This window comes from Oncorhynchus clarkii, chromosome 31 (genome assembly GCF_045791955.1).
Source record: "Oncorhynchus clarkii lewisi isolate Uvic-CL-2024 chromosome 31, UVic_Ocla_1.0, whole genome shotgun sequence".
Classification (NCBI taxonomy): Eukaryota; Metazoa; Chordata; class Actinopteri; order Salmoniformes; family Salmonidae; genus Oncorhynchus; species Oncorhynchus clarkii.
The window spans coordinates 40182874-40198141 of NC_092177.1; the positions used below are offsets into that span (position 1 = coordinate 40182874).

The following is a 15268-nucleotide window of genomic DNA, read 5'->3' on the forward strand; positions in this document are numbered from 1 at the left end:
TGTATGATGATATCGTAGTAAACATTTAACCTGAGTTGTATACCGCTCATCCATGGCATCCTCTGACAAGTCATATATTACCCATGATCCCCTTGTGTGGATTGAAATAGACAGATTCCTGGTGGTGATGGTGGAGACAGAGAGGTTCTGGTTCTACTTGTTTACTGCATCCGGAGGAAGGGGGGGGGGGGGGTCTACCCCCTCCCTCCCATCTCTTCCTCTACTTCCTTTACAACCCTCTCATCCTCACTGGTGTTGCTCCTGATGCTCATTAAGCATGCATTATGTCCTGCACAGTGGATCTCCGGAAGTGCTGCAAGGATTTGCTCATTGGCCCAACTTGTGAAAATGGGGACTTTAAACCAATGCTGATCAATAATCATGTTCCCCTATTTGTTGACCTTTGATACTATGTTTCCATTGACTAATTGTACTGTAAAGGATATAGATGTTCTACCTATGATATTATGTTCGTGTGTAGGGCTAACATATGTGTGCTTTGCTCTCTATGGAGAATATATATTACAGTCAAAATTGCCCGAAATTGTTTTTTTTTTCAATGATTGACAATGATAAAATATACTCTAGCCTAGAAAATAAACTAGATAACAGAATAGAACACATTAGAAAACGATAGAATGGAGTAGAGTATAATACAATAGAATAGAAAATAATAGAATAGAATAGAATATTTCTGGAAGACAAAACTTGCTAATATTTTGTGTCTGGGAATATTTCCATCATTACTTAATTCGAACATTAAGGATGTTTTAACGCTATACCGTAGCCTAACGCCAATGTTTCAGGGCACTCACGCTCCTTTGTTCCTTTCTATTTCACTGTACCTGTACTGCCCCTTTAAGAGAAAACATTTCAGTCTAGGCGTGTTCTCTGCTCCCATTGATTAAGTACGAGCCAAACTCGCGTCCTGCGGTAAAGCACAGCGAACACACCTTCTTTTTAGGCTACGATTATTTATATGCTATTTAAGATAGGCCTGTTGTGGTTATTTATTTTTTTATTAATAGTGAGACTTATTGAATAGCAACCGTCATAAACCAAACATGTGTGGTGTGCGCGTATGATCAGTATTATCGAGATGGTATGAACGTCACTCGGTCAAGGTCCACTCCCGATGCGAGTACCAAGATTGGATTGCTTTCCTATGGGCCGAGAAAATCTGCCTCCAGCATTTTGATCAAATTCAAACAAATTCCATTATTAAAGGGATAATTTGGGAACCTGATTAGTGTTCTATTCTACAATGGAAGCCCTCTGGCACTGGAAGGTGGCCACACTGAAAAGAGAACTTTCATTGCCGAAAATATGGATGCATGGATTTTGTGCAAATGTATGAAACAAATGACAAGTGATTCATAATCATCTTTCATTTCGGAGCAATTAACGCGGATTGCCGAAGAAAGAAATTCGTCGCATCAGACTGAATGGACTGTAGGTTTATTGATGGCGCTTGACTAGGCTACCAGATTTAAATCAACAAAAGTTCATTTTTATTTTTAGCATAGACATATTTGTGAGCTTCTGAATAATTTGGAATCGCCCGTTTCAGATGTAATTTTTTTTTTTACCATCTCGCGGATGTTGTGATTCTGCCTGTTTACATGGCAATTGACTTTACCGTATCATTGTCGTTTTGAAAGGCAAGGAAATATTGTAATTTGGGCTACATACTGTGGCCTTTATACATCATATGTCACTATACTGAGTTGAACGTAATCTGTCAGTATGTCGGCGGTAATGATTGCAAGGAAGGTACGAAAATGGGAAAAGCTCCCGGGGAAAAACTCTTTCTGCTGCGACGGACGCGTAATGATGGCCCGGCAGAAAGGCGTCTTCTATCTAACCGTATTTCTCATCGTCGGCACCTGCTCCCTGTTCTTCGCATTCGAGTAAGTATAGTTTCATCTCCATTATTCATTTGGGCGATGATCAAACAATATGTACATAATTAGGGCGTGCTTTCTCAAGAAATCCTGACCATGCACCATCAGTGCAAGTGTCATAAAAGGTTTTCTAGGATGAGGTGCAGGGCCTGCTCTAGCCTTTTAGGGGCCCTAAACTACATTTGGTTGACCACCCCCCCCCAAAAAAAATAAAAATAAATAAATATATATATCCTTCAAAAGTGAATTTCCTGCAATTCTACACATTTTTCCATGGGGAGGGAAGCAATATTTGCAATTTTATTACACTTTTTAAAAAAATCAGTTATACAGTTACTTCCCTGCAATTCTTCCCATTTTGCCATTATTTATGCCATGTCAATGATATCTGATTGAGAGTGACTAGCAAAATCAATAGAGGCCCCATGGAGTTCAGGGCCTGGTCTGTATTTGTCCATGATTACTATACATTTAGATAACTGGCTTGGCTAATTGAGTGACTGTCAGTGACTGACATAACAAATTGCTGATGCACAACCAAATTTCCGACTTGCACCTTGTGTATTCTACAATTCTTATTCTCAACAGTAAGTTGACTGAGTAAAGGGGGGAAAAAAGACAGTTTATGCCTGGAGCCTAGATGAGGCGCTTTTCCTATAGGCCGGAAAGTCAGATGCAAATAATAACCTGTAGTAGGCCTAAAATGGAGGTTATATTTACGCTGTACCAAGTTATGGTTGAATAATATGATTATTCTAATAATTTTATTTGGTGCTTATTTGTCCTCTTTCACACATGTACAAGTGTGTATTAATATGCGTCTGTGAAATTGATTTGAGAAAATGTGCATATCCCAACTCCCCTGAGACACCCTCAGTGAGTCGGGTCACGGCCAGGGCCTGACATTATCAATGGAGACGCTGAAGCAATTAGGATTCCAACTAGCGACATTTAGGTTACTGGCCCAACGCTTGCTTAAAGCAGACTGTTACCATGGTTAGCCCATGGATTTTCAGTCTGAAAGAAGTTTGTTGTTTTGCATTCTCGCTGAAACCACAATACATTTTCCTCCATGAAATGTATGGCATGAAATGTATGACCGCGCACCTTGTGGATTGATACCATTCTCTTTTACGTTTAACTTTGTGGAAAGAAGCTGTTATGGGACTGTTTGATTTACTATAACGCAAACTATGCCGGCCCACTGAATGAATGACGAATTGGCGATAATTGTGCAAGTTACTTCACAATTGAATTTTAAATTGGGCCTAACTGAATGATAATGGTGAAGAGGTTGATTTTTAATTTAGAACAACAATAGTGTAATGATGAGTTTGCTATGTCTATTTGTCAGCGTTGGTGCTCATGTTAATAATGTTACAAGACTGTTTTATCGACTGTAACTCTATTACTAATAAAATGTATTGTAAGGGATACGAAAACATGCTATGTGTTGCCGTAGGCCTTTAAGATAATGCAAAATATACCTTTGACTCTATCCATGATGATGAGCGGGGGAACAAACGATGCCAGTCAGGTTGCACAGCCGGCCCATAGAAACTATACCGAAACTAATTTCACACGAATTAGCCCATAGACACGATTACATTGACAATCTGATGAGTGACAATATTAGCCCTATCAGTTGTCAAATTATACATGAAGAGATGGGTGCATCTTGTAATTGACAGATGCAAGGAAAGGAGCGTCACTTTATCAGATCCTCCTTCAGAGTCACATGCAGGTAAAACACTTTATTAGAAATCTAAATATCAGAAATGGCATATTCTGCAGTGTCCATGACACCTTTGTAAAAAAAAACAACAACAACAATATAATATAAAAACACCTCGAGGTGCAGCTCTATTTCCACATTTCGGGAATATCTGTGCTTCCATGCATTCAGCACATGACCAGATCGATCCTCCTTCAGAGGAGGCAGCATTTCTCTGGCTACTAAAGCAAAAACTAGTAACATAATAAACTTAAAATTCAAATATTTTGTTCTGTCATCAATGGCTGAATGTGCGATTTAGAAATTGATAATGGTGCATGTGACTTCAAAGGACTGAATGATGAAGAGGGTGATTTGAATTTGATTGATCTGAATGATGAGGGTGAAAAGGATGATTGAATTTAGAACAATAGTGTAATGATGATGAATTTTGGGTGTTTTTTGTGGTCTATTTTATTATGAAAGACTGGAAATGGTATAATTTTGGAGAGTCAAATCAGACACGGAGTACAACCATAACATGTGTGTAGTTCACAATGGCAAGCCTAAAGACCCTGCCACGCAACAGCTTGAGAGAGACCCTGCCACGCGACGGCTTGAACGAGACCCTGCCACGCGACGGCTTGAGCGAGACCATGCCACGCGACGGCTTGAGCGAGACCATGCCACGCGACGGCTTGAGCGAGACGACGCCAGGCGACGGCTTGAGCGAGACGACGCCAGGCGACGGCTTGAGGGAGACGACGCCAGGCGACGGCTTGAGGGAGGCGACGCCAGGCGACGGCTTGAGGGAGACGACGCCAGGCGACGGCTTGAGGGAGGCGACGCCAGGCGACGGCTTGAGGGAGGCGACGCCAGGCGACGGCTTGAGGGAGGCGACGCCAGGCGACGGCTTGAGGGAGGCGACGCCAGGCGACGGCTTGAGGGAGGCGACGCCAGGCGACGGCTTGAGGGAGGCGACGCCAGGCGACGGCTTGAGGGAGACCATGCCACGCAAGAGCATGAAGACAATATTGATTCATGCGTATAAGTGCACAAAACAGTGTCCGACACAATCAACAATTGACTGTTTTTATATCTTGTAATTCATTTTTCCCACATCTTATTTATGCAATTCATCCTTTTGTAGTTCATGCACTGGTGCTTTTAATTTCACTTGTGCACTTACATTTATATATTTCCACTTTCTTCATGCAATTTATCCTTTACAATAGCAATATTTATCAAGAGTTGGTGCTCATGTTTGTGCACTTTGTGGGTTGATATGCATCTGATGCATATGCTAAATAAAGGGGACTTCCGGCAATGTTCTCTAGCAGGTACTTATAGGCTGAAAGGCCAGGCGGTTCTAGTGTTAACAGCTAATGCTAAGAAAGTATTGAGTTTTTGCTAGCCTGAGTTAGAATACCTCATGATAAGCTGCCGACCATAATATTTACCAAGATACTTTATCACGATGCTGTAGATAGAAAGGGGGCAAAAAGTGTTTCTCTAATTTGCATACTTTTGGTATTGAATGTTATCAGATCTTCATCCAAAACCTAATATTAAAGGTTGTTGCATATTCACTTTACCCCTACCTATATTAGGGCCAGGACGATACCAGTATCAAGGTACTCGTTAGTATCGTGGCAAAGAAAGAGAACACGAAGCGGAATTAACTGCTTTAGGAAAACAGCCCTTAATGTTGGAAACAAAAATCGTAATGTTGTCATCGAGTCACATTTATTTTCCAAGCTATAACACTATGTTACATAAAGCAGGTTTTTAAAGGACCAAAGAGTTTGTTCTGATTCACGTTTTTATTTTTGCCATGATAAAAATATTGCGATATGTGACCGACCAGCTCAAATAGGTCTTATGTAGCAAAATTCTAAATGTAGTTTTTTTTACACTGGATAGAATTAGAGACTCAGAGCTACGAAATGGTATATCATACACTACAGATTTGCTACATTTTGCTTTTAAAGATGATAAACTTACTTTTGAGAAAATGGCCTTTGAATGTTTTGGTACTACTACCGGAGAGTATGATAGAAAAAGTATGTATTCCCCTTATTTGTTGGACATGTAACAGTTATTTATGTAACAAACAGGAAGATATTTCTGTCCTGCTAATGCTGTGTTTTATGGTCTCCACTCTAGCGCCCTGCAGCTAATCTGGGTGTATGGTTTACTAGACATAGCTTGAGCTGACAACGACTTGGTGATACAAACCTAAAAGCTGGCATTCCATAGACAAGATGTGGTGTGTATGACCCGAGAGAGAGAGAGAGAGAGAGAGAGCCTGGAAGAGTTTTAGAACAATGCCTCGTCTCATCTTCCTGGCATCTGGGAAACTTAGCCGGGTTGGGGCTAAAACACCAATCTGTGTAGATAACCAAGGTGGCTTATGGGAGATGGAACCATTGTGACTAAGCATTTTTAGGTCTTATATAATATCAGTTTTTTTCAGTTACTCTCAGTCCAGCTGTCAAGACTGTTGGGCTGACGGTTTCATTATTGCAATAATTATTCGATATTAAATATAGATGATTGTTTGAAGAAATTACCAAGTCTCTCTCAGTACTGCATTTCCACGACAAGAGCCCTTTGTCTACATCCATTCAGCGTCGTTCACTCCCGCTTAGGCTTTAGCCCCATCTATTTAACGGTCGACCCGAGCGTTCTGTACTAACAGCAGTCAAGCACCCCTCTAAATTATTATACACAGATCCAAAATAGCCATTGATAGCAAATGTGTATTTTGAGGTTGTAACCGAGACTCTTGACCATTTATTTTGGGACTGTTCTTATGTCAGAAGATTTGGAGTGAGTTAGATTTTATTTGAAAATAAACTACTATTAATGTTAATTTGAAAGACTCTGAATATTATGTTTTATTTTGATCCGCATTATATGGACCTTATATGGACCTTACATTGTTTATTTTTCATGGCAGATTCTTTATCAATAAAATAAAGTGGGCGGAGAACAAACCCCTCTGAATTGTTTGAGAACATTTAAATATTATTTAGAAATGATCAGCAAGTGTAAAAACAAAAAAGCAATACGCACCATAACTTTTTGACAATTTGAAAATATCTCTATGTAATACCCTTGTCTGTTAGGTTCATTTATAGGTTTAACATTTAAAAAAGCAGTCAGGCACCTAAGCAAACTTGCTAGCTCCTTCCAGCCCCAAATGAAAGAACAGCTCACTGAACATTACTCGCCCTAGCAGAGCTGGTTGGGTTATGTTATCCAGAGCGTTGGTGACAGATTGTTCGTAAATTCAGAGCGTTTCGCTCTCAAAGCGTTCAAGCGTACACTGGAAGCTCTGGCTAAGGAGTAAGGTTGATCTGAGCATTCTGACCTCACAACGGCAGTCAAGCACCCAAGCTAATTGGCTAGTTTGCTAGCTACTTCCGGACACATAATGAGAGAACACCCCACTGACCATTTTACTCACCCTAGCAGAGCTGGTTAAGCTGTTATGTTAGAGTTGGTGACTAACTGTGCTGCTGGCAACAATTTAATTTAATTTTATGATTTTTTTTGTCGACGTTTACTGACACTGGCCATATTCAACGGGTGTTGAGCGTTCGTAAATTCATCAGTTATTCTGCGATCTAGCACACTCAGACGAGAGTCTTTTGTTAAGACACATGTAGCTAGGGCCTCCCGGGTGGCGCAGGGGTCTAGGGCACTGCATCGCAGTGTTAGCTGTGCCACCAAAGACTCTTACTCCCTGTAAGAGTTTGTAATACCAACATGTTTCAAGCAGACCACCATAGTCCCTGTGCCCAAGAACACAAAGGTAACCTGCCTAAATGACTACTGACTCATAGCACTGACTTTTGTAGCCATGAAGTGCTTTGAAAGGTTGGTCATGGCTCATATCAACACCAATATCCCAGAAACCCTAGACCCACTCCAATTTGCATACCGCCCCAACAGCTCCACAGATGATGCAATCTCTATTGCACTCCACACTGCCCTTTCACACCTGGACAAAAGGAACACCTGTGAGAATGCTGTTCATTGACTACAGCTCAGCATTCAACACCATAGTTCCCTCAAAGCTCATCACGAAGCTAAGGACCCTGAGACTAAACACCTCCCCTGCAACTGGATCCTGGACATCATGATGGGCTACCCCTAGGTGTTAAAGGTAGCCACGCTGATCCTCACGCTGATCCTCAACATGGGACCCCTCAAGTGTGTGCTCAGCCCCCTCCTGTACTCCCTGTTTAGTCATGACTGCACAGGCAGGCACGACTCCCAACACCATCATTAAGTTTGCCAATGACAACAGTGGTAGGCCAGATCACCAACAATGTTGGCAGCCTATAGGGAGGTCAGAGACATGACCATTGGAGGACAACAACCTCTCCCTCAACATGATCAAGACAAAGGAGATGATTGTAGACTACAGGAAAAGGAGGACGGACCATGTCTATATTCTCATCGACGGAACTGTAGTGGAGCAGGTTGAGAGCTTCAAGTTCCTTGGCGTCCACATGACCAACAAACTACCATGGTCCAAGCACACCAAGATAGCCGTGAAGAGGGCACGACATAACCTATTCCCCCTCAGGAGACTGAAAAGATTTGGCATGGGTCCTCATACCTCCAAAAGTTCTACAGCTCGAGAGCATCCTGACGGGTTGCATCACTGCCTGGAATGGCAACTGCTCGGCCTCCAAATGTAAGGCACTAGAGAGGGTAGTGCGAACAGCCCAGTACATCACCGGGCCAAGCTTCCTGCCATCCAGGACTATTATACTAGGCGGTGTCAGAGGAAGGTCCTACAAATTGTCTGACACCAGCCACCCTAGTCATAGACTGTTCTCTCTGCTACCGCACGGCAAGCGGTACAGGAGGGCCAAGTCTAGATCCAAGAGGCTTCTAAACAGCTTCTACCACCAAGCCATAAGACTCCTTAACATCTAATCAAACCCAGACTGTTTGCATTCCCCCCCTTCTACGCTACTGCTACTCTTTGTTATCTATGCATAGTCACTTCAACTGTAAATGTAGGTAGAGTTTAAGTCGGAAGTTTGCAGACACCTTTAGCCAAATACATTTAAACTTTTTCACAATTTTCACAATTCCTGACATTTTATCCTAGTAAAAATATAATTTCTTAGGTCAGTTAGGATCAGCACTTTTTTTTAAGAATGTGAAATGTCAGAATAATAGTAGATTGATTTCAGCTTTTATTTCTTTCATCACATTCCCAGTGGGTCGGAATTTTACATACACTCAATTAGTATTTGGTAGCATTGCCTTTTTTAAAATTATTTAACTTGGCTCAAGCGTTTCGGGTAGCCTTCCACAAGCTTACCACAATAAGTTGGGTGAATCTTGGCCCATTGCTCCTGACAGAGCTGGTGTAACTGAGACAGATGTGTAGGCCTCCTTGCTATGATTGAGGTCAGAGTGTTGTGATGGCCACTCCCATACCTTGACTTTGATGTCCTAAAGCCATTTTGCCACAATTTTGGAAGTTGCTTAAAGTCATTGTCCATTTGGAAGACCCATTTGTGACCAAGCTTTAACTTCCTGACTGTCTTGAGATGTTGCTTCAATATATCCACATAATTGTCCCCCCTCATGATGCCATCTGTTTTGTGAAGTGCACCAGTCCCTCCCGCTGCAAAGCACCCCCACAACATGATGCTGCCACCCCCGTGCTTCACGGTTGGTATGGTGTTCTTCGGCTTACAAGCCTCCCCCTTTTTCCTCCAAACATAACCATGGTCATTATGGCCAAACAGTTCTATTTTTGTTTCATCAGACCAGAGGACATTTCTCCAAAAAGTATGATCTTTGACCCCATGTGCAGTAGCAAACCGTAGTTTGGCTTTTTTATTGCAGTTTTGGAGCAGTGGATTCTTCCTTGCTGAGCGGCCTTTCAGGTTATGTTGATATAGGATTCGTTTTACTGTGGATATAGATACTTGTGTACCTGTTTCCTCCAGCATCTTCACAAGATCCTTTGCTGTTCTGGGTTTGATTTGCACTTTTCGCACCAAAGTATGTTCATCTCTAGGAGACAAAATGTGTCTCCGTCCTGAGCGGTATGACGGCTGCGTGGTCCCATGGTGTTTATACTTGCGTGCTATTGTTTGTACAGATGAACATGGTACCTTCAGGCGTTTGGAAATTGCTCCCAAGGATGAACCAGACTTGTGGAGGTCTACAATTGTTTTAATGAGGTCTTTTGATTTTCCCATGTCAACAAAGAGGCACTGAGTTTGAAGGTAGGCCTTGAAATACATCCACAGGTACACCTCCAATTGACTCAAATTATGTCAATTAGCCTAACAGAAGCTTCTAAAGCCATGACATCACATTTTCTGGAATTTTCCAAGCTGTTTAACTGCACAGTCAACTTTAGTGTATGTAAACCCACTGCAATTGTGATACAGTTAATTATAAGTGAAATCTGTCTGTAAACAATTGTTTGATAAATTACTTGTGTCATGCACACAGATGTCCTAACCAACTTGCCAAAACTATAGTTTGTTAACAAGAAATTTGTGGAGTGGTTGTAAAACAAGTTTTTAATGACTCCAACCTAAGTGTGTGTAATCTTCCGACTTCAACTGTACATATTACCTCGGGGCGGCAGGGTAGCCTAGTGGTTAGAGCGTTGGACTAGTAACCGGAAGGTTGCAAGTTCAAACCCCCGAGCTGACAAGGTACAAATCTGTCGTTCTGCCCCTGAACAGGCACGGGGGTGGCCGTCATTGAAAATAAGAATTTGTTCTTAACTGACTTGCCTAGTTAAATAAAGGTAAAATAAAACAATTACCTCGAACACCGGTGCCTCCGCACATTGACTCTGTACTGGTACCCCCTGTAGCCTCACTTGTTGCTGCTCCTTAATTATTTATTACTTTTATCTCTTTTTGGGGTATTTTCTTAACTGCATTGTTGGTGAAGTGCTTGTAAGTAAGCATTACTGCGTTACGGCGCATGTGACAAATACAATTTGATTTTGATTATTCTAAAATTGTTTAATTGTTTTTACTCCGCAGTCTACACATAACAACTAAGCGAAAACAGGTAAAAAAAAAAACCAAACTTATTTACGTAAGTATTCAGACCCTTTGCTATGAGACTCGAAATTGAGCTCAGTTGCGTCCTGTTTCCATTAAGCATCATTGATGTTTCTACAACTTGACTGGAGTCCACCTGTGGTAAAATCAATTGATTAGACATGATTTGAAATGGCGCACACCTGTGTCAGAGCTACGGTGAAGCATGGTGGTGGCAGTATTATGCTGTGGGGATGTTTTTCGGTGTCAGGTACTAGGAGACTAGCCGGGATCGAGGCAAAGATTAACGTAACAAAGTACAGTGAGATCCTTGATGAAAACCTGCTCAGGACCTCCGACTGAGGCGACGGTTTTAGAATAAGGCTGTAACGTAACAAATTGTGGAAAAAGTCTAGGTCTGAATACTGTACGTATGCACTGTACATATCTACCTCAATTACCTCGTACCCCTGCACAGCGACTCTGTACTGGTACCCCGTGTATATAGCCAAGTTATCGTTACTCATTGTGTATTTATTCCTCGTTATTCTTCTTCTCTCTGCATTGTTGGGAAGTGCCTGTAAGTAAGCATTTCACTGTTAGTCTACGCCTGTTTACGAAGAAAGGGACAAATAACTTTTGGGATTTTGATGATATTCTAGCCGATGGACTCAAGTTTCACTATGTAATTCCACTAGACGGGGACCATTACTGCTAAGCTACTAGACCTAATGTAATCATCTAGTGGACTGCTGAGGAGCTACGGTAGTGGCTGCAGACTGCAGCTTCCTGTAGCTTCTGGGCCTACTGTGAGTGCCAAGCCCTTTCCATCTCTGTGTGCACTCACTGGAAGTTTGGGTTGTGTTAATTAGGCACCGCATGGAAGAAAACGGACTGAAACTGGGAGGGACTTTCTGGACTCCAATCAATAATCTATTTTACGTTGCAAAGCGTTGTAAAACATTTTGCCCTAATGAACATACCAAGTTCTCAGCTGAGTCCCCACAGAGGGAACTGTTGTCCGCCCCCAGGGCCGGAGTTGAGACTGATACCGATTCCACTAGCTTAGTGCCTGAGGTTGGACCAGGCCCAACAATGACTAATGGCGAGAGGGTTGTTAGCGTTTAGCACGCTACTTTCATATTACAATTGTCCCTCATGGGGGGACGCCTGAATATTAACATGGATATTGCGCTGGGGAACAGGGGCTGTAATTCAAAACTCCATTACGGAGCAATTTGAGACGTATCTAATCTAGCCCTGTGATGGGCTAATGGAAATTTGCTGATGAGAGAGGCACAGTGGTTTTGATGCTTTTCAAGAGTCATGTTTGAAAGATTTGCTTACTACCACGAACCAACAGCTACAGGCACTCTATTAGAAACTGAGAAGTGATACCTGGGATTTTTCACTTGCACTATACTATATATTTTAAGAGATTAAGAGATGTCTGACATGGATGTCTAAATCTTTTAAAATGGCATCGATCATGGGTCCAAAAAAAGTCCATCTTCACCTAAAGAGATGTCTCTACTTAGATTCCCATGGATCTAGTGTTGTCCCATGTGCTGTATGTGCATGTGCTGTATGTGCATGACAATAGCGGAGTTGGCGACAGCACATTGTGGAGCAAGGCTGCCATGGATTATCTGTGGGATAGATTCTTCAGCTGGAAACAGGGTGCGTCTCTGTGATTCTGGTTGGTGTCTGGCGAAGGTTTGACATTCCTCATTTAGCAAGAATGTTACTAAACTAGTCTAACGGGAGTAGAGTGTTCACGGAAACTGCTTTTGGTGGCTGTGCTTTTATGGTTTTTCACCAATAAGAGACTGGTCAGTATAATCATCATTGGGGCGGCAGGGTAGCCGAGTGTTTATAGAGCGTTGGACTAGTAACCGGAAGGTTGCAAGTTCAAATCCCCAAGCTGACAAGGTACAAATCTGTCGTTCTGCCCCTGAACAGGCAGTTAATCCACTGTTCCTAGGCCCTCATTAAAAATAAGATTTTGTTCTTAGTAGTAGTCCTAATGAACTTGCCTGACCGCTCATCCTGAATTTAATTCCTCTGCTCTATCGATCACGCCATTGTCTGAAACTGCCATCCTAGAAGTTGTTTGCGCAGACCTCCCAAAATGAGCGGCAATATTCAAAACAAATGAATCAGCGATTTGGAGAGTCTCTAAACAGTCTAACCATTTCAGAATATCAAAGTTCTGTTTCGAGGACCAATCAGAACGGTCGATTTGTGTTTTGCATTCTAGAAAATGTCAGGGAGGAAAGCAAGACTCATCGTGGAGAAGAAAACGCTAGTTTGGCTGGAGCAATGTGGATGGGTAGTTAAGTTACTAATAAACACAAACTACTTCTGACAGCTCAAGGCCAACAACTTCAGTGGAATTCTATGATTGCATTACTCTCTGACCTCCCATCTTCGTTCTCCACCCACTAACTTTCCTTCCCTTGGGAATGAATTCACTGCTTTAAGGCCCTTCCTTTTAATGTGGATTTAGGATTAGAAAGAAGCAACAAGGCATAGATAGGGGAACAGAGAAGCAGTGTCCTCGTGAGTGGGCTGGACCCAGTCCAACAACAACAACCAACCGGGTAGCCCTCTTATTACTAATCTCCAACCATCAGCAGTCCGGCGAGAGAGGCGCTCCCCTTGAAGAGTAGCTGTGCTAAATTGCGGAAATGAGCAACAAGTACACAACAGATGAGCCAAATTGGTAGAAACCATTGGTAGGATGAAGCAGTCTTTTCCCAGCGTTGATTCATATAATAGGATTCACGGCTTGTGTGGTCTTTGTACGTGGGCTTACTATTTCCTCAGTGCCCCTGCTCAGTAACATTTCACCATTTTGTTTATAATAGAATTTCAGACATCAAATCAAATTTATTTATATAGCCCTTCGTACATCAGCTGATATCTCAAAGTGCTGTACAGAAACACAGCCCAAAACCCCAAACAGCAAGCAATGCAGGTGTAGAAGCACGATGGCTAGGAAAAACTCCCTAGAAAGGCCAAAACCTAGGAAGAAACCTAGAGAGGAACCAGGCTATGTGGGGTGGCCAGTCCTCTTCTGGCTGTGCCGGGTGGAGATTATAACAGAACATGGCCAATATGCTCAAATGTTCATAAATGACCAGCATGGTCAAATAATAATAATCACAGGCAGAACAGTTGAAACTGGAGCAGCAGCACGGCCAGGTGGACTGGGGACAGCAAGGTGTCAGATAGTCCTATGATCCTAGGCCTCAGGTCCTCCGAGAGAGAGAAAGAAAGAGAATTAGAGAGAGCATACTTAAACTCACACGGGACACCGGATAGGACAGAAGTACTCCAGATATAACAAACTGACCCTAGCCCCCCGACACAAACTACTGCAGCATAAATACTGGAGGCTGAGACAGGAGGGGTCAGGAGACACTGTGGCCCCATCCGATGACACCCCCGGACAGAGCCAAACAGGAAGGATATAACCCCACCCACTTTGCCAAAGCACAGCCCCCACACCACTAGAGGGATATCTTCAACCAAAAACGTACCATCCTGAGACAAGGCCGAGTATAGCCCACAAAGATCTCCGCCACGGCACAACCCAAGGGGGAGGGGGGGGGCGCCAACCCAGACATGCATTTCAGTGGCGTTTGTGCTTTGAATGGGAGCTTACCTCTGTGGCAGAGAGCAGGGTTGTGTTTATTAGGGCATGTTTTAAAACAGAAAATGGAAATTAACATTTCTTATTGGACTAGGTTCCTCAGTTTGTCTGTTTTCTTCCATTTGGTACCAAATGAACAGGCTCAGGCTTTGATAGCAGTAGTGATGTGTGAGTAAATTCACTGGGGGAAGCCAATCCAGGCAAAAAAAGCCATATTACAACCTATGTGTTGTGATGATAATTGAGTTGTTTGCTCTATAATCTGTTAGTACATATGTCTTGACACCGTGATGCACGACATGACTATATTTCTGTATCGACCTCGCTTTGTGCACGAGGGCATTGCCATGCAGAAACAGGAAAGGGCCTTCCCCAAACTGTTTCCACAAAGTTGGAAGCACAGAATCGTCTAGAATGTTCTATGCTGTAGCGTTAAGATTTCCCTTCACTGGAACTAAGGGGCCTAGCCCGAACCACGAAAAACAGCCCCAGACCTATATTCCTCCTTAACCAAACTTCACAGTTGGCACTTTGCATTATGGCAGGTAGCGTTCTCCTGGCATCCGCCAAACACCGATTAGTCCGTCGGACTGCCAGATGAAGCGTTATTCATCCCTCCAGAGAACGTTTCCACTGCTCCAGACTCCAATGGCGGCGAGCATTTACACCACTCCTGCCGACGCTTGGCATCGCACATGGTGGTCTTAGGCTTGTGTACGGCTGCTCGGCCATGGAAACCCGTTTCATGAAGCTCCCGACTAACAGTTATTGTGCTGAAGTTGCCTCCAATTGCAGTTTGGAATGAGATGTTTGACTTTTTGGTGCATTTTTTGGGTAAGCCTGGCTTCCCTTGGCATCCATGAATACATGCCAGTTTTTTAGTCATTTAGCTCTCTGAACTGAAGGCCTGGCTGTGTGTGTCCTCATGGACCTGCTTACTGTG

At 42.8% G+C, this 15268-nt stretch overlaps 1 protein-coding gene across 1 annotated transcript in view; it reads left to right on the forward strand.

The window, feature by feature from the left end:
• The first annotated feature begins 882 nt into the window (after nucleotides 1–882).
• Nucleotides 883–15268, forward strand: part of LOC139390747 (palmitoyltransferase ZDHHC9-like) — a 46794-nt gene continuing 32408 nt past the window's right edge. The window contains exon 1 of the mRNA XM_071138088.1: nucleotides 883–1910. Within this exon, the coding sequence (XP_070994189.1) occupies nucleotides 1747–1910 (164 nt within the window). The 5' untranslated portion in view covers nucleotides 883–1746. The remainder of the gene's footprint in view (nucleotides 1911–15268) is intronic.